The sequence below is a fragment of the Mandrillus leucophaeus genome, unplaced genomic scaffold, assembly GCF_000951045.1.
Source record: "Mandrillus leucophaeus isolate KB7577 unplaced genomic scaffold, Mleu.le_1.0 Scaffold56, whole genome shotgun sequence".
NCBI classification, from domain to species: Eukaryota; Metazoa; Chordata; class Mammalia; order Primates; family Cercopithecidae; genus Mandrillus; species Mandrillus leucophaeus.
In genome coordinates, this window is record NW_012106030.1 from 6,228,356 (window position 1) to 6,250,371 (window position 22,016).

At 40.8% G+C, this 22,016-nt stretch overlaps 1 protein-coding gene across 1 annotated transcript; it reads left to right on the forward strand.

Annotated features, from left to right (window-relative positions):
- Nucleotides 1-643: 643 nt before the first annotated feature.
- Nucleotides 644-21,672, forward strand: NRSN1 (neurensin 1). Its single transcript, XM_011998169.1, has 4 exons — nucleotides 644-844; nucleotides 2,631-2,703; nucleotides 9,085-9,282; nucleotides 19,812-21,672. The coding sequence occupies exons 3-4, from the start codon at nucleotides 9,094-9,096 to the stop codon at nucleotides 20,208-20,210; spliced, it is 588 nt and encodes a 195-aa protein (XP_011853559.1). The 5' UTR covers nucleotides 644-844; nucleotides 2,631-2,703; nucleotides 9,085-9,093; the 3' UTR covers nucleotides 20,211-21,672.
- Nucleotides 21,673-22,016: the final 344 nt, after the last annotated feature.

Here is a 22,016-nt window from a genome sequence, read left to right on the forward strand (position 1 = left end):
TCTGTAATAGGGTGGCAGTGGAAGAAACACACATCACCACCATCTGCCTCTCTACTCATTTTAAAAATATGTACAGTCATGCACTGCTCACTGATGTTGGGGTCAACGACAGATTCTGTGTATGACGGTGGTTCCATAAAATTATAATACGGTATTTTTACTGTACCTTTTCTATGTTTAGACACACAAATTCTTACTATTGTTTTCCAATTGCCAACAGTATTCAGCAGGGTAACATGCTGTACAGGTCTGTAGCCTAGAAGCAATAGGCTCTACCATATAGCTAGGTGTGTAGTAGGCTGAACCACCTTGGTTTGGGAAGGTACACTCTATGATGTTAGCAGGACGAAATCGCCTAACCACGTATTTCTCAGAGCATCCCATACCCATCATAACGCGACGCGTAACTGTATATTGAACCAGTCTTCTACGACCAAAATATGGTCTGGGCAGAAGAAAGCTTTTAAGAATCACAAAGGCAGAGAAGGTGCCCGTCCTGGGGAGCCTCGGAAGGGCCCAGTGACCAGACTTCCAGAGGCTCTGCCAGCTGCCCTAACAGAAGCACCAGCCTCGCTGTGCAGGCAGGAACGGGCCTGGCGCGCCAGACCGCTCGGCCCCGCCCACTCGCCGCTCTCAGAAAGCTGGAACCCGGCCCCTTTGGAGGCGGCGGCGGCGGCTGCGCGGGCCTCGGGTGCGCGGGCACGCGGGACTCCCAGCTGTCAATCAGGCGCGGGCTGAGCTCTACCAGGCGGAGCGGCGGCGGCGGCGGCGGTGATGGGACCCCAGCGAGAGATCTGCGGCTAGGCTGGCTGCACTTGCTCCACGGGTCAGGGGATCGGAGGGGGCAGGTAAAGCCACGCGGAGTCCAGGGATGGCGGCTTTCTATGCTCCAAATGTCTTTCTCCAGTTCTCCCTCTCCTCCCTTTCTTTCTTTCCTTCTTCCTTCTTCATGCATAAATGTTCTCTCTCTCGCTCCCTCCCTCCTTCATTCACGTTTATTATATGTGCACCAATCTCCACAAAAAAACACGCGTATTAAAATCGGTGAAGACATACAAATGAGGAAGAGCCAGCTCCATGCTTTGGTGGTTTGTGCTTTGTGTTATGTAAGAATTTGGGGGGGTGGGGGGCAGGAGGGGCGTACAGCTAAAAACTTGAGAGTTTCCTTTCCATAAGATAAGAAAAGTTGTGTATTAGGAAAGAGTCAAATATATGTATTTAGAGTTTGCAAAGTTGGTTTGATTTATTTTTCAGGCTGAATTGAGCCCCCACTGGCCCTCCCCACTCCTGTGCCACGTCTGAAGATGTTTCAATGTTTTGGTGTGATCTCAGGACCTACTTCTTTGTGTTGTTAGAAAGGAACATTAGGGTGGGGGGGTCAGACAGAGTCTGGAGGCCAAAAAGAAAACAGAACTGGAATTTAACAGCTGTTTGCTTGATTGGTTTCTGGCGCTGTAACAGAAATGTTTTCAGGACCTTGGAGAGCTCCTGGGGGCTCCACATCAGGCCAGCCTTTGGTGAAGGGCATGTGTGGAATCTTCAGAGAAAATGGAGAAGGTGACAGATAAAAAGAAGAGAAATGTAATTCAGAGAGGCAGAGAGAGACAGGAAAGAAAGAGATACAGATGGGGGTGGAGGGCAGCTGTTGGGGGAGGGAGAAAGGGGAGAATGTAGTGAATTATGATTGGCTTGTTTTCCTTTGCTTATCCAGATCCAGGAGGCTAATATAATTTACTTTTATCCCCAAATCTGCTCACACACCACTCACAAAATTTGGGGGAAAGTAAATGGGTCTTCAAGATTTGGCTTTGGTCCATATAGGCTGACCCTAGAAATGCTGAAAACAGTTTATCAGGCCTCAGCTAGGCTTACTCACCTCAAGTCTTCAGGTTCTCCTGCAAACAAATGGGGACCTGTTCATCAGAAAGAATTCTTAATGATCCCTTAAAAATATGGCCCCAGATATTATCTTATTTCACATAACTAGAGTAATGTAGGAAACCAATAGCCTTAGAGTTGGCAATGGCTTTTTAATCAAATTTTACATGGGCACCTGCTTTTCTTAGGCAGCTGGAAAGCAAAATGATCATGATAGGAAGAAAACGGATATAGGAGTACAACTCAACCTAATAAGTAAATCATCCAAAGAGGCTTACGAAGTGTAAAATGCATGTAAACATATCAGAAAATATAGTGATTATAGGACTCATATATTTTACATTATAAGACCAAGCACCAGAAAAGATCAATTCTGAAGTATCTAGGAAGCAAGTCACTTTTTTAAATTTAGAATTTGTAAAACAGAAATGGATCAGTCTAGTTAGTATTATTAAAAACATGGAATATAGTTATATCAAAATGAGAATAGCACGTGTACAGTGTGTTATAATTTACAAAGCCCTTTTATGTCATCTCATTCACTTTATAAATTATTATGAGAACCCATTGAAAAGTTCTAAAATATAGTTTAGACTTTTATTTTTTAGAAAGTTATCTCAATTCTTAAACATGAAGTTCTTTGTCAATGCTTTTGTCAACATTAAAATGATTCTTTATAAGTTATACGAATGGCTTATGAAATTTAAATTTTGATCTGGATTACATTCTGCAGAGACTTTTTTCTTAAATAGGATTGAAGAATGTGCCATTAAAAAGAAAGATCAAGGAGTAAACAAGAAGAAGAAGAAAAAGAGGACTTCAAAGGTAGGACTCAAACCCTATCACATGTAGATTCATAAGCACCCTGTGTCTGCATGTAGATAAAGAAAACATTAAAAGAGAATATGGGTTCTTTTTTTCTCATTTTGGCTTTGGATTTTATGTACCTTTCTAAAAAATAAATCTTGAAGAATTAAAGTAAATGATGATAAGTAAGATAATCTTACATTGTTACTCCTTTTTAAAAATTATAAAAGTGGTTACGTGTCCACTGACTTTGAAGGTATTTTTATAACTCAGTATAAGGCCGCAATCTCTACCACTGTTTCAGAAAAATAAAATATCTCTGAAATAATCCATTGGTAGGAACACAGTTCAGGTTTTAAGACCACGCTTATATAATTTCAGAATGCCTGATTTAAAGGTGAAAAAGCTGTTAGCAGGCTTTCATGCCTTCCTGTATCCCCTATGAGTCTGACTAAATCTTTTAAGGAACTGACCTTTTGGCTTGGTGTTGAATAAGTGGTCTAAATTGTCTACGTGCCTGTACTTTGTCTTTTGCAGCACTAGCCCTGTGGAAAAGTGGCTATAATGGGAACCTCAGTCTCATTGTCTCAGAATCATTTTATGGGAGAGAAAAGCAGCATGAAAAATTGAATGATATTTCAAAGAAAATAAATAGAACAGGGCCTATGCCTGGCCTCACAACTGACTCACACATAGTGTCATAGGAAAACACTCATTCTTTTTGTGCCTCAATTTGCTGCCTCTCTTCTCTCAAGGAGACCATGAAGACAAAGAATATAACATCTGTAATGTTCTTAGAGTTTCATGAGGCATAAAGATTTATTTCTACTTCAAGGCTATGAACATTTATAGAGGAAAATAAAAATTAACTTCAAATATTAGACTGAAATTTAAATTTCCAGCACATTGATACTACAGTCTATTGGCACACATAGTGATATCATAACAGCACATGCATGACTTTGTTTCCCTAATACAGGAATTATTCAAGGGATTCTCAGCATTTGTACTCCCTTCTGTTGTAAATACCTCTTGATGATGCCCATTTTGTTATGTTTATTGCTTCAGGAGTGTGTCTCCTTGTGACCCAAGAGTTCATTGAGGGCAGACCTGGCCCCACTCATCTTCGTAACTATTATCTATCTCACAGGTGCCAGGCACGTAGTGCTTTAAAAACACTGAAGGAAGGGGAGGATGAAAAATGGAGGACTACTCAGGCCTTCATCCATACCAACCCACGTAGAACTCTGCAGGAAGTTTCAAAGTACTGGAGATTAAAGCAGTCAACAGTACAGAAAAAGTCCCTGCCCACATGTCGCTTACATTTTATCATGTATATGGTCTATCAGACCATAAGTAAATAAACCACACATAGAATATCAGATAGTAACAAGTGCTAGGAAGAGAAACAAACCTAGACAAGGGGATAGAGAGTGATGGAAGCCTGATATTTAGATATATTGGTTACAGAAAGCCTCTCAGAAGAATTTGCTAGGGAGTGGCAGCATAATTTTTTCCCTCCACTGGTCTCTGGGTTACAATAGGTGTGCTGAGTTGGTAAGAATTGAATATTCATTTAATGTATAGCAGTGCATGCAATTGAGACAGTTGCTATGGACAGATTATAAAAACAAGAAATCCATGGATGGATCCTCATTTATCAGCAAGTAGAGTATCCTTCAGAGAGAATAAAAACAACTCTCTCTTCACAGATAACAAAACAATCACACATAAAAGTTGCTTGTGCCCCATCACCATGGCCATGCTGGCAGGGAGGATGCAACAGGCTCTATCAGCGTGTTTACAGAATGAAGACTAATGTGGATTGATTTAAATACAACACTAAAGAGTGTGTTTACTCATCCCCTCTATCCATGTACCTCCTGTGATATTAAAGCTTTCTGTGAATAAAAAAAGGCTCTCTAAAATATTTTCATTAACAACAGTCATAGATTAAACCTTTTTGTTGTTGCTACTATAGCTACTGAAATATAGACATCAGAATTCTTATGAAACCTTGATCTTTAAGTAAATACTGAGCCAAAGTAAAAAGTCTTCGCACATAGCTTCTGTTTCTGTCTCAATTCTAGTTTGTTGTATGTAATTTAATAACTGCCTAGTCTTTAAAGTGACTTTATGAAGTGACCTCACATATCTTTTTTATAATACCAGAAGTGTCCATCAATCAAATGAGATTCCAAATAACTGTAACATTCTCAGATTTGGGACAAAAAGTTATTGATTTCCCTAGGAGATGTATAACTCTCTGTTGAGATTTTGTAGGTCTAAAACCATCACTCTAACATGTTATATTTTAAAATTCATGTTCTTCCAAGTCATTCTCCTCTAGGAGTGAATTCCAGGTAGTTGCATGTTTGGGAAGATGTGTGATACCTCTCAGACCTATTTTAGGCAACATATACGATAAAGGATTAACTTGCTAAACAAACAACATACAAACATTTAGTCTACCTAGTAGCAAGTAACTAACCTAACTAGTTACATGCCCTTTTTAAATGGAAGCTGCATACATACTAGTATAAAGTAAGAATTTGAGCTGTCAGTGAGGATATGGAAGGAGGTGGCAAATCAGTAAACCTAGTTGTTTGTTCAATAGAAAATGATAGAATCATTCTGTTGAGACAGACAAAAAATCCTGAAAAACTACATCTGGAAGAAATTAGAGATTAATCTGATCCAACCCTCTTACTTTAAGGATGATGAAACCATAGCCCAGAGAGGCTAATGAGCTTGTCTGAAATCTCCTGACCAGTAAGTTGCAAATCAAAAACTGGCAATAGAGTCCATTCTCTGCTCTGTGTATGTAGCACAAAACAGGCCATGTTCTTGTTCATGTTTTGTGCCCCTGGGGGAGAAAGGCGCTTTGGAATTCTTTTTCTGGAATGTAGCTAACATAGCTAAAAATCCATGACTTCAACTAGAGCGTTCCATCATTCAGGCTCAAAAACATTTGTTTTATGACACTTTCTATCTCTTTTATGATTTTACCCATATTGTTTTTTACAAAGTTGGACAACTGGGTCTCATCTTACAAAGCAGAAACATTTAACCTAGTGTGCCGGAAGCAAACTGTGCAGGGAATGGCTATAATATATCATACAGTCCTTCTCTGCATCAAAGCTCAATCCTGAGAAAGAACAACTTCAGCATCTAAGGAAACATACCTCTTACTGTTGCTATGAGGGATTTTTTTATTCCTATCATATCTATTTTTGTCCCTTTTTCATGTTAAAGTCTCTGATGCTTTATAGAAAATCTGAAAATATATATTTAGAGGAGGTGGTTCTGACTATGCAAGTATATGATTCAGTCCATACTCCTGCTTCTTGTATTAATTGTCATCTTTCATCTGTTCCCTGACTCATGGTGTAACCTTTAGTAGATGATTTTTCTATGCCTCAGTTTCCTAGTTGACAAAGCAGAGTTAGTAATACCAATCCCATCTCCCCTGGACTGAAATTTGCATTAGAATGCCTTAAAGGAAAATGCCTTTAAAATTATACCACTTATATACCGATGGTAATAGGTTCTTGTTAATCATCTTCATTGTATAAGCATTAAACAGAAGGTACTGAAGAGATCATCCTAGGGCTTAAAATATTAAAACTAGGTTAATATTCTTTTGATCTGCCAGATTTTGCTGCTCGATTCAGGCAAAGAACCTTCTAAAAATCTTGACTTCTCATGAAATCATATCTTTCTAAATGTTTTAAAGCAAATGTGTTTGTGTGTGTATGGGTGTGTGTAGGTGTGGGTGTGTAGACTCTTGCCTCCCTGCACTCTTTCCCTGGGTGATTTCTTTAGATAGTAGCTATACCTGAAACAGAAAAAAAGCACAGGATCTAACAGTTAGTTGGTTTCCATTGATCAACAGCTAAAAAGATGAGGTTATTGGTCATCATTAATAGCACCATTTTTCTAAGGCCAGGGCCATGTTTTCCTCGATTTGACTACATTTTTAACCAAAACTCATTTGTAGCTAAGAGCACATATTTAAAGATGTTCTAATGGGTTTACTTTGTGCCCACTGGACAAGGAATTGCTGACTATCCCTGGTTCCAACTTTGATTTTAGCCCCATAATTCTATCCAATCAAACTAAGTGGCCACATATAGGCATTTGATGGGATTGTAGATCGATATTTTTCTTTCGTAGATAAACATTACAAGCTGGTTGCTTCATAAGTAACTGGAAACATTTAATATGCCTCTGTTGGCCTGGATTACAGCACAAGCTCTGAGAAAACCTGGCTTAATAGAAAAATAACCTTCCATGTTGTTCCTCACTTTTTCAGATACAGACTATGTCCACACAACTAAAACTATCTACAGGATAATTTTTTTGGAAGAAGTCTGATTTATTTTAAAACACAAAAATAACTACCTTCATTTACAGTCAAACAATAGTGTGGCAGTTATATTGTGGACTAAAGAGTTCTTTAAGAGTTTTATATGTATTTTATTATTTCCACTTTTTTATATTATACTTTAAGTTCTGGGATACATGTGCAGAATGTGGAGGTTTGTTACATAGGTATACATGTGCCATGGTGGTTTGCTGCACCCATCAACCCATCACCTAGGTTTTAAGCCCCACATGCATTAGGTATTTGTCCTAATGCTCTCACTCTCCTTGCTCCCCACCCTCTGACAGGTGTGCGATGTTCCCCTCCCTATGTCTATGTGTTCTCATTTATCTATAGGATAATTTAAAAATCCAAACACATATTTCACATTTATTTGCTTATACGGAGATCAGAAAGTAGAGGTGATAACTGGCAATTCCCTTATTCACCAAAATTACTGTCCCTCAGTAATTCTTTCTTTTTTTATTTTTAACCATGATTAGTAACAAAATCCATCTAAATGCCTCTCTCTAAGGGTATCATTTACATCAAATAAAGTGGAAATTTCCATCTTAAAAAGGCAGAGCCCCAAGCAGCCTGCCCAGGACATAGTTTTATTTAACAGTTCTCTGAGTTCTTACTTATACTAGACACTTCATGGAAAATAATAAAAGGCTGTGTCCACTCTCCACATTACAGTCTAGCCACCCACATGGGCAGATGTATCTACAAATAATGGCTAAAACATACAGTGTTAGAGTTAATGAGGTGTAAATTATTGGCCAAGCCATTTGTGATTAATAAAGCATGAGGCATAGTTGCTCAGCAGCTTTTTAATAAAACTTCATACAACTTGACAATTAGTTAAAATGTCGGAGGAAGATACATGAGATCCGAAGGCAAAATTTCGAACTAGTAAGAGTAACGCCGTGTACATTCCACAAGGAAACAGGGTTAAAAATCTGAGAGGATAGTTTAAGGCAAACTCCATCTTCAGCAAATGAGAATGCCTGCCCAATTCTTTAACATGTAAGTGCAAAGACAACTGGATTCTAAGAGATTAAAGATTTCTTGTCAAGGCAATAAAAATCTCAGCTTCTTTGTTGCCATTTCTTGCGTGCTTCATGCTTAAAGGTGTACCTAATTTATGTGAGCTGTGTTGTGTCTCATTTCATTTATGGAGATGCAGTTCTAGTCATTGAGTATTTAGGGTAATCTTGCATTAAACAAAAAAGAAGAGCAGCTTATAGGAAAGACAGATTTTTCTCACTCATCGGTGGGAATTGAACAATGAGAACACTTTGTCACAGGAAGGGGAACATCACACACCAGGGCCTGTTGTGTGGTGGGGGGAGCGGGTAGGGATAGCATTAGGAGATATACCTAATGTAAATGACGACTTAATGGGTGCAGCACACCAACATGGCACATGTATACGTATATAACAAACCTGCACGTTGTGCACATATACCCTAGAACTTAAGGTATAATTAAGAAGAAAAAAAAAAAAAAAAGGACAGGGTTTTTTTTGTTGTTGTTTGTTTTTAATTTTTTTGTTTGTTTTTGTTTTTTGTTTTGTTTTGTTTAGTTTTGTTTGAGACAGAGTCTCGCTGTGTCGCCCAGGCTGGAGTGCAGTGGCGCGATCTCGGCTCACTGCAAGCTCCGCCTCTCGGGTTCCCGCCATTCTCCTGCCTCAGCCTCCCGAGTAGCTGGGACTACAGGCACCCGCCGCCACGCCCGGCTAATTTTTTTTTTTTTTTAGTACAGACGGGGTTTCACCATGTTAGCCAGGGTGGTCTCCATCTCCTCACCTCGTAATCTGCCCTCCTTGGCCTTCCAAAGTGCTGGGATTACAGGCGTGAGCCACCGCGCCCCGTCAAGAAAGACAAGTCTTTAAAAGTACCTTTTCTGTAATGAAAAGAGCATTGTTCAACTAGGTATACATTACTCAGTCTGGTTCTTACCTTTCATATGTCTTTTGATCCTGAGGCCAAAGCCCGTGGTGCTGATCCATGTGGATGTTGTCATTCCAGCTGGGAAGGATGAGTTCTTGCAGCAACGTCTGTGGGTCCAGGCAGGCACAGGCTGCAGTTGAGGGCGGGTACCAGCGCTATGGAGTCCGGTCCTACCTGCATCAGTTTTATGAGGACTGTACCGCCTCAATCTGGGAGTATGAGGATGATTTCCAGATCCAGAGATCACCTAACAGGTGGAGCTCAGTATTCTGGAAGGTAAGGAAGGAGCATATGTTTAACTTAGGGAATGGAAAAATTACTGGAAGTGGTTAATACTGCAGCCGTGGAGGATGGAGAGGTTTAGTACTCTCTGTGTGTGCATCACTTTTGGTGATACTAAATGCATTTTTCTTACCTTAGGAAAGAAGAATCTAAACTTTGGGCCAAAGAAAACCTCTAAACACAGCACAATTATTGATGAGCAAGTTAAACATAAATAGGTACAATTGCCATATGAATTATTATTATTGCTATCATTAATAATGTGCCACTAAATTCACTAACTGAAGCATTAGTGAAAACATTATAGGCAAAACATTATATTCTTTCAACCTCGCTTACAGGTGTGGTAATGTCATTTGACAAGTTGCAACAATTATTAAAAAGAAATCGTTAGGTATTTAGAGAGAGTTAATGATTAAATGTAGTACAGTGGTCAGTATACCAGCTCCATCTCTACCAAGTGTGTGATCATGAGGCTCTCTGACCCCAGCTTCCTCAAATGAAGGAATCTCATTAGACAATGTATTTAGTCCCTCAACAGATAATTAGTGAGCATCTACTCTGTGCCAAGAGAGTTCAAAGTGCTGGAGGTTAAAGTGGTAAACAGAGAAAGAAAAAGTGACTTCCCTTGTGGAGCTTATAATCTATCATGGGAAACAGGCTGTAAACAAAGAAACTACATGACAGAACGTTAGGTAGTGATAGTGCTATGGATAACAGGGGGTGATGGAGGCTGGTATTTGGATATGCTGATGGTAGAAGGCTTTCAGAGGAGATGCCATCTTAATGAATACCAGGATGAGTTGAGGGAACAGACCTGGCTGGAGGTCATCCTAGACTGGGAAAATAGTAGGTCCAAAAGCTCTGAAATGGGAACAAGTTTGGTGTGTTTGAAAACGATCCAGAGGTCTCCAATCTGGCTGGAGTGGTGTAAGGAAAGGGACAGGCAATGAATTAAGAAAAATAACAAGACACAGATGATTTATGTAGAGCCTTGTACACCATAGTGAGGTCTTGGGTTTTTACCTCCAGAGACATGGGAAGCCACTGGAAGAGGTTGATTAATTTAGAGGGTGTTAAATACCCAGGCAAAAGATTCTGGTGGCATTAGTGGAGATGGTGAAAAGCAGTCAGTTTAGCTAAAGGTTATGCCTATTAGACATCCGAGTAGTGATCTCTAGTGACAATTTAAATATATCAATCTATAGCTCATAGATTGGGAGTTACTGACACATAGAATCTGTACAAGGCACTGGACTTCTGAGATCATCCAGGAAAAGAGTGTGGACGTAGAAGAGAAGAGGGCATTGGGACGTTCCGACATTTAGAAACTAGAAGAGGAAGAAGCTTCAGGAAGGGATACTGAGAAGATGAACTTTAGATAATGCCTAAGGTCTTCCCTAATCTTTGTTTCTCCCAAAAGATCCCAGAATTTTTTGACATGGACATTGACATAAACTTGCAACTTCTTGGCCATATAGTGTAACAAGAGACAGTATAGCAGAATAATTACGAACATGGATTCTAACCTCAGACTACATGAGCTGAAATCCCAGCTCTTTTGTTTAATCGTTCTGTAACCCTGAGCAAATTAATTGGCCTTATGGGGCCTCTAACGGTGATACTTACAGCACCTACCACATAAAAGATATGAGAATTAAATGAGATAATATTTACAAAGATCTTAACACTGTCTTTCTAGGTACTTAATAAGCATTAGCTATATTAGCTACTATTACTGGTTGCTGTATGAAGCGCTGAGTTCTTAAATGGAAAAAAAGTTGAAATATTGCTAATAAATAAAGTATTAGGTAACACAGTTGTTAACGTGGATAACCCAAGACCTGTGTTAATTCAACATCATATTGTTGTCACATACTCTGCATCAGAACTGGTCAAGACAGCATCCTTGCCCTGTAGAAATCTCACCTCTGATGAATCCTTACTGGCTTTAGCCAATGAAATGCACAGCCAAGCTTGGCACATCTTGTATTTACCCGGATATGTGGGTGATTGTTTCCCTGTTTGTCAAAAAAAAAAAAAAAAAAAAAAGCATTTGCCTGACAGATCTATTGTGCCAAGAGCCTAAAATGCCACTGATACACAGAATATTGTAAGTGTTCATGGAGCTCCAAAGCACTAGTTGTTAACGTGATTTGTGAAGCTGTAAACCCATCAAATAAAACATAGTTATGGTTTTAAAACAAAGAACTCACAGTGAATTACCAACCCCAGAATTCAGATTTCATTATTTTCTCCCTTCTATTTTGCACAAACAAGATCCAAAAATATTTATTTACTGTTGTGCTGGAGTCCTAGATGTATATCTTAACCACAAAACACAAGAAACCTAGTGTCAACTTGACTGACCTAGGAATTTACTGTCTTAGAGACCTCACCTCTATCAAGGGATAAACCAACTGTTCCTGGATTGAAGTGCTTTGTACCAACACAGGAAAAGGCACCAGCTATGCTCATGTCTCTGTTATGATTCTTTTTCATGTTTTTTTTTCTTTCATTCAAACTGCATCTGTAGGTGGTTCAAATTGCTGGCTTCTCCTTTCCCTGCTTCCACTGTAATGTTGCAAGAGTCATGTCGGCCTCTCACTGGGGGCTGTGCTCACAGTGCTTTGGTGGAACTCTGCTCTTGAGGCAGCAGCAGTGGGCAGCATGGCAAGACTTCACGAGAACAGAGCTTGGAATCAAATGGGTCTGAGTTAGAATCTTTATTGCATGCATCTGCATAACATCTATTTCACAGTATCATTCTTCCTCTCTTTCTTCAAATGTGTAGCTGTCCAACATGCACCAGCCTCCGGGATTCTGATGTGAATAAGATCTTCTTTTTCAGAGGTGAACAAATATTCTTCAAATACAAAGAAGATCTTTTCTTCACCTCTGAATAAGATATAGCGCTTGACCTGAAGGAGTTCACAGTCAAATAGGGGAGGTGGCCATGTACATAGATTGTTATAATGCAATATGCTAAATGCTCCCCTTAAAGTAGGCATAATACTTACTGGGAGCACAGGGTTTGAGGGGTAGGGTGGAGTGGGTATCTGATGCAGCTAGGGAAGAAATGGCTCCAAGAGGAGGTCACATGTGAGCAAGCAGGAGCAGGGCAACCCAGTAGAGAGAAAAGTATTGCAAAAGCTAAGAGCCATGGAAGAGTACAGCATGTTCAGGAGACTGCAAAGAGTTCCCTGTGGCTGGGGTAAATGTCCAAAAGTTGAAGAAGAGTCAGGAGTTGAACCTGGGAATGCATACAAGAGCCAGTTCACAGAAGACTCTGAAAGACCATGTAATAGAAATTTCTCCATAACCTTTCAGCTTGAATACAGTGAGGGGGCAAGATATTGAATCTAGGCTTTTCTAGGTGGGATATCATAATCAGGTATAAACACACATACACACACACACACACACACACACACACACAGAGTGCCACACACTTTCTCTGAGGTTAAGATATACATCTAGGACTCCAGCACAACAGTAAATGAGCCGAGGTCCTAGGTTGCTGCATGACTGCCTCAGCCACTTCTAATTTATCCCACTGCCTGCAGCTGATTCCATCTATAAAAATTGATGTAACATAGTCCCATCGCCCATTGCTGCTGCCCCCAAATCAATCAGGCTATGGCGGATTTTTTTTTTTTTTCGTATCTTTGCCTTTGACCTTGACTAAGGCTGTTGCCACTTGATTATCCATGCAGCAAACAGTGTCATATGCACGTGTCAAATCAATGGGAGCAGTCTTCTCACCCCCCGTCATTCCCTCCTCACCTGAGGGTTATCTTCTTGCCTTCTCTTCGACCTGTCTCAGAAGCCTGTATCAGCCTATGTCGGAGGTTGATATGTCATAGAGGCATTTGATGGCAATGTGCAGGTGCAAGGCAAGACCAAGACCACCTCCTCCACAGCCTTACTAACTGTGAAAGGGACTCCGGTCCCTCTCTTTCCTCTCAAGACCCAGGTTAAGCTCCTCCTATCTGCCCTAACCTCTCTAGTCCCCCTCTTAAGCTAAGTCAGAGTTTAAACTTAAGTCCTTGTTTTTTTCCTTCAAAGTTTCTCTAGATATTAAGAAGTTCATTTTATACTAGAGATGAGAGGAGCTGTGGAAGACTCTGCTTTTTAAATCATAAATGCATATTGTATATATTTGTCATGTACAACATGTTGTTTTGAAATACATATATATTGTGGCATGACTACATCGAACTAACATATGCATTACCTCACATCCTTTTTTGTGGTAAGAACACTTAAAATCTATTTTTTCAGCAATTTTCAAGAACATAATACCGTGTTATGGACTATAGTCACCATGTTGTACAATAAGGTCTCTTGAATTTATTCCTCTTAACTGAAATTGTGTATCTTTTAAACAAAATCTTCCCAATCCCCTCTCTCACTCCTTTCCAGTTCCTCTCTACTTCTATGATTTCAAATTTATTAGATTCCACATATAAGTGAGATCAAGTAATATTTGTCTTTCCGTGCCTGTCTTATTTCACTTGACATAATGTCCTGTGGAAGACTACTAAGAAGAGAAGCCAGGTGGTATAAGTTCTGTTTATAAAAGATTTCTCAGGTTGCCTTTGAAGGATGGAGCAATGGAGATCATCAGGACACTGTTGCAATGATCCAGGCAAGACATAATAATGGCCTGCACCATTAGAGTGGCTGCAGTGGACAAGACAGAAAAGATTCAAGAGATTTTTATGAGATAGAGTGACTAATATTTAATAGCCACCACTAAGACTGTGAGGAACAATTTCATGAAAGGGTGGATGGGAAGAACACAAATAGAAAAATTGGGAAGGAAGTTGCAGGGCACCACTTTTACTCTTTTGGGTTTGAGGAGTGTTTGGGACATTTTTCTGTAGATTTTCCTGTTGGTTGTCAGAAATATGGTCTAGAGCTCAAGACAGAGATCCAGGCTGGAGGTGGAGGTTTGGAAGTCATTGGTAACAGGTGGGAGTTGAAACTGCAGCTTCTGATTAAACGCTAAAGAGAACATAGTGATTAACAAGAGGTGGAGGTCAAGGATAGACTCCTGAACCAGACATGGTGGTGTGTGCCTAAAATCCCAGAGGACTCAGGAGCCTAAGGAGGGATGATTGCTTTAGGCCAAGAGTTCAAGGTTGCAATGGGCCATGATTGCACCATTGCACTCCAGCCTGAATGACAGAGAGTGACCCTGTCTCTAAGAAAGGTGGGGAAGGGTAGAATCCTGGGGAACACCAATAACTTACGAAGAACATCCAGCAAAGCAGGTTAAGAGTGAGTTGTCTGGAGCAGGGATACACAGAGGAGAGAGTGTGTCAGAGATAACTACGGGGAAGGGTTTCAAGAAAGTTTAAGTGTTTAATATCAATGAATGTAGAATATTTAAGTGAGCTAAAAAAAATTAGATTTGACATTAGATTTGACAATTAAGAGGTCCTTTGTAACCTCGGAGAAGCAGGTTTAAGGAAATCGTGGAGGACTGAGCATGGCTGTCAATGGTAGAAAGGACATCGAGGAGTAGTGGGAAGAGAGGCACGCAGAGCTGGAGAATTGCTGTCGAAGATGGAGGCAGTTGAATGTGTTTATGCGCTGGAGGAAGGAATCTCTGTCAGGTGGAAGAGCTGATATGATTTCACTGCCCAGGTGAAAGGGTCTAAGAAGACCGTGAGGTCAGGCTGTGGAAGGACCTCGATCACCTGGCGTCGGTTCTTGCTTCATACAGCTCAGTGTCAAGCTGAGACAAGCAGGGACAGGTGAGCTATACTCTGCCCCCGCCGCTGGCAGACATCACCGCTCCAAGCTCAGCTCCTGCTCTGGAGAGGTCAGCACAGCCCTCAGGGCTGATGCTGAAGAAAAAGCCCATCTTCGCTCTCGACGCGCTTCCCCTAAATAACCTCTAACCCAGATGGCGCCTTGCACATGGAGCTCCATCCAGCATTCCCCGCACGCCGGGCTATTCTTCCCAGCCATGCAGGTTCGTGCTTCCAACAGTCATTCCTGCCTCCTCTCTGCCAGAACAGCTGCGCCGCGACTGCTGCCAGCTCTGTCTATTGGAGTAAATGCATTTTCAGGCCTCATCAGCTCACTGGGAAACAATGAAAGGATGTTGGTCAAAATAACAGCAGTCTCTGGCCTGTAGCCCCCACCAGCAGAATTTCTGGCATACAAAAATAAGCTCTCCTTCCTCTCCAATTTTTCCTTTCCAGCAGCAGGAACTGGGTTTTCACACATCCTCCCACAGCCAAGAGTGGAATCGGAAGTCACAGCACAAAAACTGTCCTCACTGCTGTTTCGGGAGTTTGTCACCATTTGGAGAGGCCCTTCTCTGTCACCATTGGGATTGGCCTTACCACATCAAGGCCCCAGGCTGCTCTGCTGAGCCTTGAGGAGGACCCTCCCAAAGCATTCCAACTTTTCTGTGTGGCCCTAAACAAGGCTGCTTTGGTTACTCAGAACCTTAAACAACCTCTGCATTGCACTTTTTTTTGACTCTTTCCATTTGGGAGCTCTCTTTCTGTTAGAACTCGGACCAATTCAACTTAGAACTGTGTCCAGAGACAATTTTTATGATACTGTATGGAATCACTCCCTCAATTTTTATCCTTTTCAGTACTCAGCATGGTACCAAGACTAAGCTGATGCATCCGAACTGCTCTCCTCACCTTCCATATCCTCTATGAGAGGGTTAGAAGCAGCCTACTCATGACAGACTCCGTCGTACCTATAATCCCACACCCTCCCTCCCATGCTTTAGCATGTCTGGAATTCCCCAATGGGTGCATCTCTCGGAGATTCTCATTCAAGACTGGCATTGAGAGCACCTTCAGAACCTTTGAATTTAGCTCTTCACTGTGCTGTCTTCCCCACTACAGAGGGTGAGCCTCTCTCTGATTCTCTGATGTCAATAGAAAAGGGGAGAAGGCTCAGAGAGGCCAGTCACGTTCCAGTTCTTCAAGTGAGCAGGAATTCTGCCATCTGCAAGCCATGGTTTGCCTTTTAGCTTCTGAGTGATAGTCCAGGAGTGGATTTTCATCAAAAGCACTGCTCAGCTGAGGAGCAGACTCCTCTGCGAATAAATCACCTGGCTTTGCGTTCAGCAGTCTGGTGGTTTAAGTTAGACAGGCAGGACGGTTTATTGAGTGTCAGGCTGGAATAGGAGCTGTGGGGAGGCAAGACAGACACACACTAGTCTCACTTGCTCTTCAGAATCTCAGAAACTAAGATCACTTTTGGCTACCCTCAATTTTTGAGAATTTATGTCAGTTCTTCAGCCAGGAGGTAGTTTAGTGACATAGGAAGCATGTCACCATGGATATTTAAATCAATTTTGCTTGTACCTTCAGAAGTTTTTGATATGAGTCATTTTCTAAAAATTATAAATAATGGTTAGTCTTGGAAAGTAAATGTAGTTGCCACGATTTTTAGAAAAATGTAGAAAGCAATCTAAAATGTTATATTTTACAGCCCAATTTTTCCTGTAGTACTCATGTCTTATATAGAACAGCTTTTTTTTTTTTTTTAAATGAAGACATCCTATTGACTCTCTTTGTTTTTCAGTTTCCTTACAATATGAGATAATGGAAATTTGTTCATATATGGTGGCTAAAACTCCTTTGAGGTTCAAATAAAAATAATGGAAAGAAATATACAAAATAGTAATGGTGAAGTATTATGGGTAGAAGAAAAGTCATGAGTAGCAGCAATCACACAGATCTGGGTTAGAACTAGTCACACCACCTGCTATTTATAGGACCATGAACTATGCTTTTTTTTTTTTTTTTTTTTTTTTCCCCCAAGATGGAGTCTTTCGCTTGTTGCCCAGGCTGGAGTATAATGGTGGGATCTCGACTCACTGCAACCTCCACCCCGACAGGTTCAAGTGATTCTCCTGCCTCAGACTCCCGAGTGGCTGGGATTACAGGCATGCACCACCATGCCCGGCTAATGTTGTATTTTTTAGTAGAGACAGTGTTTGACCATGTTGGTCAGGCTGGTCTTGTGTCTGGAATTGGTTCTTTCCGGTGGATTCTTGGTCTGGCTGACTTCAGGAATGAAGCCGCAGACCCTTGCAGTGAGTGTTACAGCTCATAAAGGTAGTGCAGACCCAAAGAGTGAGCAGCAGCAAGATTTACTGTGGAAAGGGAAAGAACAAACCTTCCACAGTGTGGAAGGGGAACCGAGCAGGTTGCTGCTGCTGGCGCAGGTGGCCAGTTTTTATTCCCTTATTTGACCCCACCCACATCCTGCTGATGGTTCATTTTACAGAGCGCTGATTGGTCTGTTTTTACAGAGTGCTGATTGGTGCATTTACAAACCTTTAGCTAGACAGAGCACTGATTGATGTGTTTACAATCCTTTAGCTAGACAGAAAAGTTCTCCAAGTCCCCACCCGACCCAGAAGCCCAGCTAGCTTCACCTCTCAGTCTCAAACTCCTGACCTCAGATGATCCGCCCACCTTGGCCTCCCAAAGTGCTAAGATTACAGGCATGAGCCACCATGCCTGGCTAAACTATGCTTCTTTAACCTTATAATCCTCAGTTTCTTATTGGTGAAATGGGAATAAAAATACCTACTTCTCATAAGATGCTTGTGAGGATTAAATGAAAAACACATCTAGCATTAGCCCAGGTCATAATAGATGTTCAATAATATCTGTTATCCTTTTCCCCTTTTTGCTAGGGTGATAGATTCGTGGATATGTTTTCGTCCTATTAGCCAAACCACCTTTATTAGTGTATTATCTCAAAAATTTAAATATTAAAGATTAAATCATGTTATATATCTGGTTATTTTCCTAACCTCATTATTCTAACTAAAAGTAATTAAGAACAGGAGGAAAGGAAAAATGTGTTTAAAAAGTAATGGTGTTAGCTATTCCTTATTCCAAGTGCTGAGCGATTGTGATACTGTTACCAATGTAGCATAAGAATTCTACAAAGGGTGTCTTTCCAAATAAGAAGAAGAATAGCTATTTATTACAATTTATAATTTTGCCAGATACAAAGCTGAGTGTTTTTACGCATAATCTCATTTAGTCCTCACAAGTCCTCTATGAGGTACGTATTATGAGCATTTGTCATTTTATAGATGGGGAAATTAATGACAAGAGCTTTTAAGTAACTTTCCTTCTATGATTCAGGTGCTAGGTGGTGGTGGTAGAATCCAAGCATGAGTCTATTTATTCCAAACCTGTGAGCGTCGACCACCAAATGGTACATCATTTCCATCTTTAGTATGTTACATTTCATTAGAACTTGAGCTAATGCAGTTTAACCTCCATCTGCTATTCTGAATACTTCCTAGCACCTGTACAAGCACAGCCCAAATAGCTACATGTGAGAGGAGAGAGAGCACTGGCCTGGGGATCAGCTCTGTAGCTTCTAACCCTGCCTCTGCAGCTTGTTAGCTGTCCATCTTTTGCCCATGACTTACCCTCTCTGAGGCTACATTTCTTTACCTGTAAACTGGCAGTTAAGGTTCCTTCTCTGCTTACTTGGAAAAGAGGTGAATAGTTACAAAGACTGTCCATGTCCTCCAGCCAAAACCACCGAGAACACACCTACATGTTGAACAAGTTGGATGTATTACTCATTACAGTGAGAAAGAATGTCACCATAGGGGACTGTGGAGCATTGCAGTATGACAGTGTGAAAAGGAAGTATAGTATTAGAGGATGTGGGCTCTGGTTGGGAGATTTGGGGGAGGGTCTAATGAAGCAAGAGTTCACTCTGGATTGTTAGGGACAATTCTATGATTGGATATCTTAATAAATCTTATGTATAGAGAGGACAGACTAGAGTGAGACTAAAGCGATCGTGAGTAAAGAAGTAGCTGTCATTCATAATAGCCGGGAGAGGGGGTCATGTGGTATTTTGTGGCTTTTACAAGGACATTGTTTTTGTTTGTGCTTAGACAAAGTTATGAAGGGACACTGTTTTGTCTCACTTCATCGTGGTCACAGAATGAGCATGTGTTAATGTTCTGTGAGATGGTGCCTAGCAGAACAGCATCGCCTTGCTGTGAGCTCCCAGCCAGCTTCTAACAACATCGAGGCCTAGGGGACAGAGTAAGGCCAGCTCCTGGATATCAGGGCTACTTTTCTGTTCCTCAAGACCAAATGAGACAATGTAAGCAAAAGAAGCAAAAGAAGGTTTTGTTGAATGCAAAGCATTGTACAAATTTTAAAAAATAGATACTTATGTATATATAATTTATATATTATATATATATATTTTAGATATACATAATATATATTATATATATTTTTAGATATATATATTATATATAATATATCAAGGCTGAGTGCTGGAGTTTTTGGTTGGCATTAAAATTAGAAAGATCATCTTTCACCTTTTTCAACAGAAAATTAAGTAGGTATTTCCTGCAAATTTGGGGTAACTGGGAATATTCACTTTCTCAAGAAACAAGACAAGTGCTGCCCTTGAGGGCTCAGGGGCGAGCCGAAGCACCTTCCTCACTCTACCTTGCTTCTGTCGTTATCTGCCTCTAGGTCGGACTCATCTCAGGTACAGTCTTTGTGATCCTCGGATTGACTGTTCTGGCAGTGGGCTTTCTTGTGCCCCCCAAAATCGAAGCATTTGGCGAAGCCGATTTTGTGGTGGTCGACACACATGCTGTCCGGTTTAACAGTGCTCTGGACATGTACAAGCTGGCAGGAGCTGTTCTCTTCTGCATTGGAGGCACGTCCATGGCAGGGTGCCTGCTGATGTCAGTGTTTGTAAAGAGCTACTCCAAAGAAGAAAAATTCCTCCAGCAGAAGTTTAAAGAACGAATCGCAGACATCAAAATCCACACCCAACCAGTTACAAAAGCTCCAGGGCCAGGGGAAACAAAGATTCCAGTCACTTTGTCCAGGGTTCAAAATGTCCAGCCTCTATCGGCAACCTGAAACCTTTCCCACCCCAGTTCTTCTTGTCTGATTTATGCCCATGGTTAAAAGGAGCAGGCCAGTTTTCAAGATAAAGAAGATTTGGCGTTGACTGCCCCACGGCTGTGTTCAGCTCTGGGCAGCCTAGTGGGTGGACTCACACTTGCTCGGTTCAGGCAGCTCTGCTGGAGGTCGGTGCCATGCCTAAGCCTGTGCACATGCATCCAGCTGCTTAAGATGGGTGCTTCCTTGTGCTCGGTCACCAGAAGTCCCCCGGAACTCTCTTTCATAGATCGTGACTTTGTGTTATTTTCCGTGTTATTCGAAAGCGCCGACGAGTTTAGACCAGCTCACCAACAGTTAATGTGGTCCATTTTATTTTCTAATATTGGTTTATCTAATCTTTTCTGCGTGGTGCTGTCTTCCATTCCTGTCTCACTATGTGTAAGATTTTGTCATGTGTGTTCATAGAAACACGGAATTCTCTGATTTTGATCTGAACATGAGTTTTTTAACCGTATTTTGACATGAGGTTCCTGACATTGGATACAAAGTTATCAGCATTCACAAATCTTTTTGTTTTCTCCATTTTTTTGTCCTTTGAGATGAAGTGCTGTTCTTTTGCCCAGGTTGGACTACAATGGGGAAATCATAGAGCACTGCAGCCTTGAATTCCTGGGCTCAAGCAATCCTCCCACCTGAGCCTCCCAAGTAGCTGGGACTACAGGCACCTGTCACCAACCCCAGCTAATATTTTTTTAAATTTTTTAGAGGCAGGATCTTGCTATCCAATTTTTTTAAAAAACTAAAATTGCCAACTTTAGAATCTTGACAAAAAAAATTAATTTTAGGAGAGTCTACTTATACAGTGTTCAAAAGTACTGAATTAGAAACCAGGAAATTTTAGTTCCTTCTACCTGTGTGATCTTGGGGAAATTATTTAACCTCTCAGTCCTAATTTTCCCCTTCTGTATAACGGGAGTCCTGGATCACAATATGTCTGGGCCCTCATTACCCAAACATCCGAGATTTCATTTTTGCCATGTGTCATCGAGTCTCTCCCCAACAGATGTTTGTGATGCTTTTGTGGCTCTCACCATGGTGGGCTTCTTTCAGAATTAGTCTCCTGGTAAGTCACTGAGTCAGCAGCCTTCACACTATCTACCCTTAAATATCCAACCCCAGCAATTTATTCAATGCTGTCATATTTTTATAAAAACAAAAGTAAGCCATCCTCATATAAGGAACCCCTTGGTAGATATTAACCTTAAAAAGGGTTTTCATTCTCAAACAAGATGCTTTGTTCTCCAGCAAGATATTCATCTCATCCCTTGCACTTTTGTTTAATTTGTGGATTCAGATTAGACTGAGGAAAATGGAAAATATGACCTTGGTATTTTCTTAAAGTTGTGCCACCTTAGAGCCCTTTTTTTTCTTCTTCCTTCACTGGATAAATAAAATATGTGAACGAGCGGAACCTGAATTGCATTGTCATTCCTTCAGTGTGGTTATTTTCTCTCTAACATGTAATTTTCCATTCTGAGACTGAATAAGCTCTGATGTTTCCCCGGCTAAATGGAAGAATAAATGAAGCAATTAGTACTCTTTGTGCACAGTGTTTATTTTGCACAGTCCAGCATAAAACACAGGGCAAATCAGTATCCTCAGCAAGGATCATTGGCCAGATTTTGGAGAAATCATTCCAGTTTCCTCAGGTTCTCTATCTTCCTGTGGAAATGCCATTTTAATTTTATTCTTTAAAGACTTATGCAAGCCCCCAAGCATCTGTTCAAGGCAACATTGTTTGAAGCTTTCCATGCTTGCTTC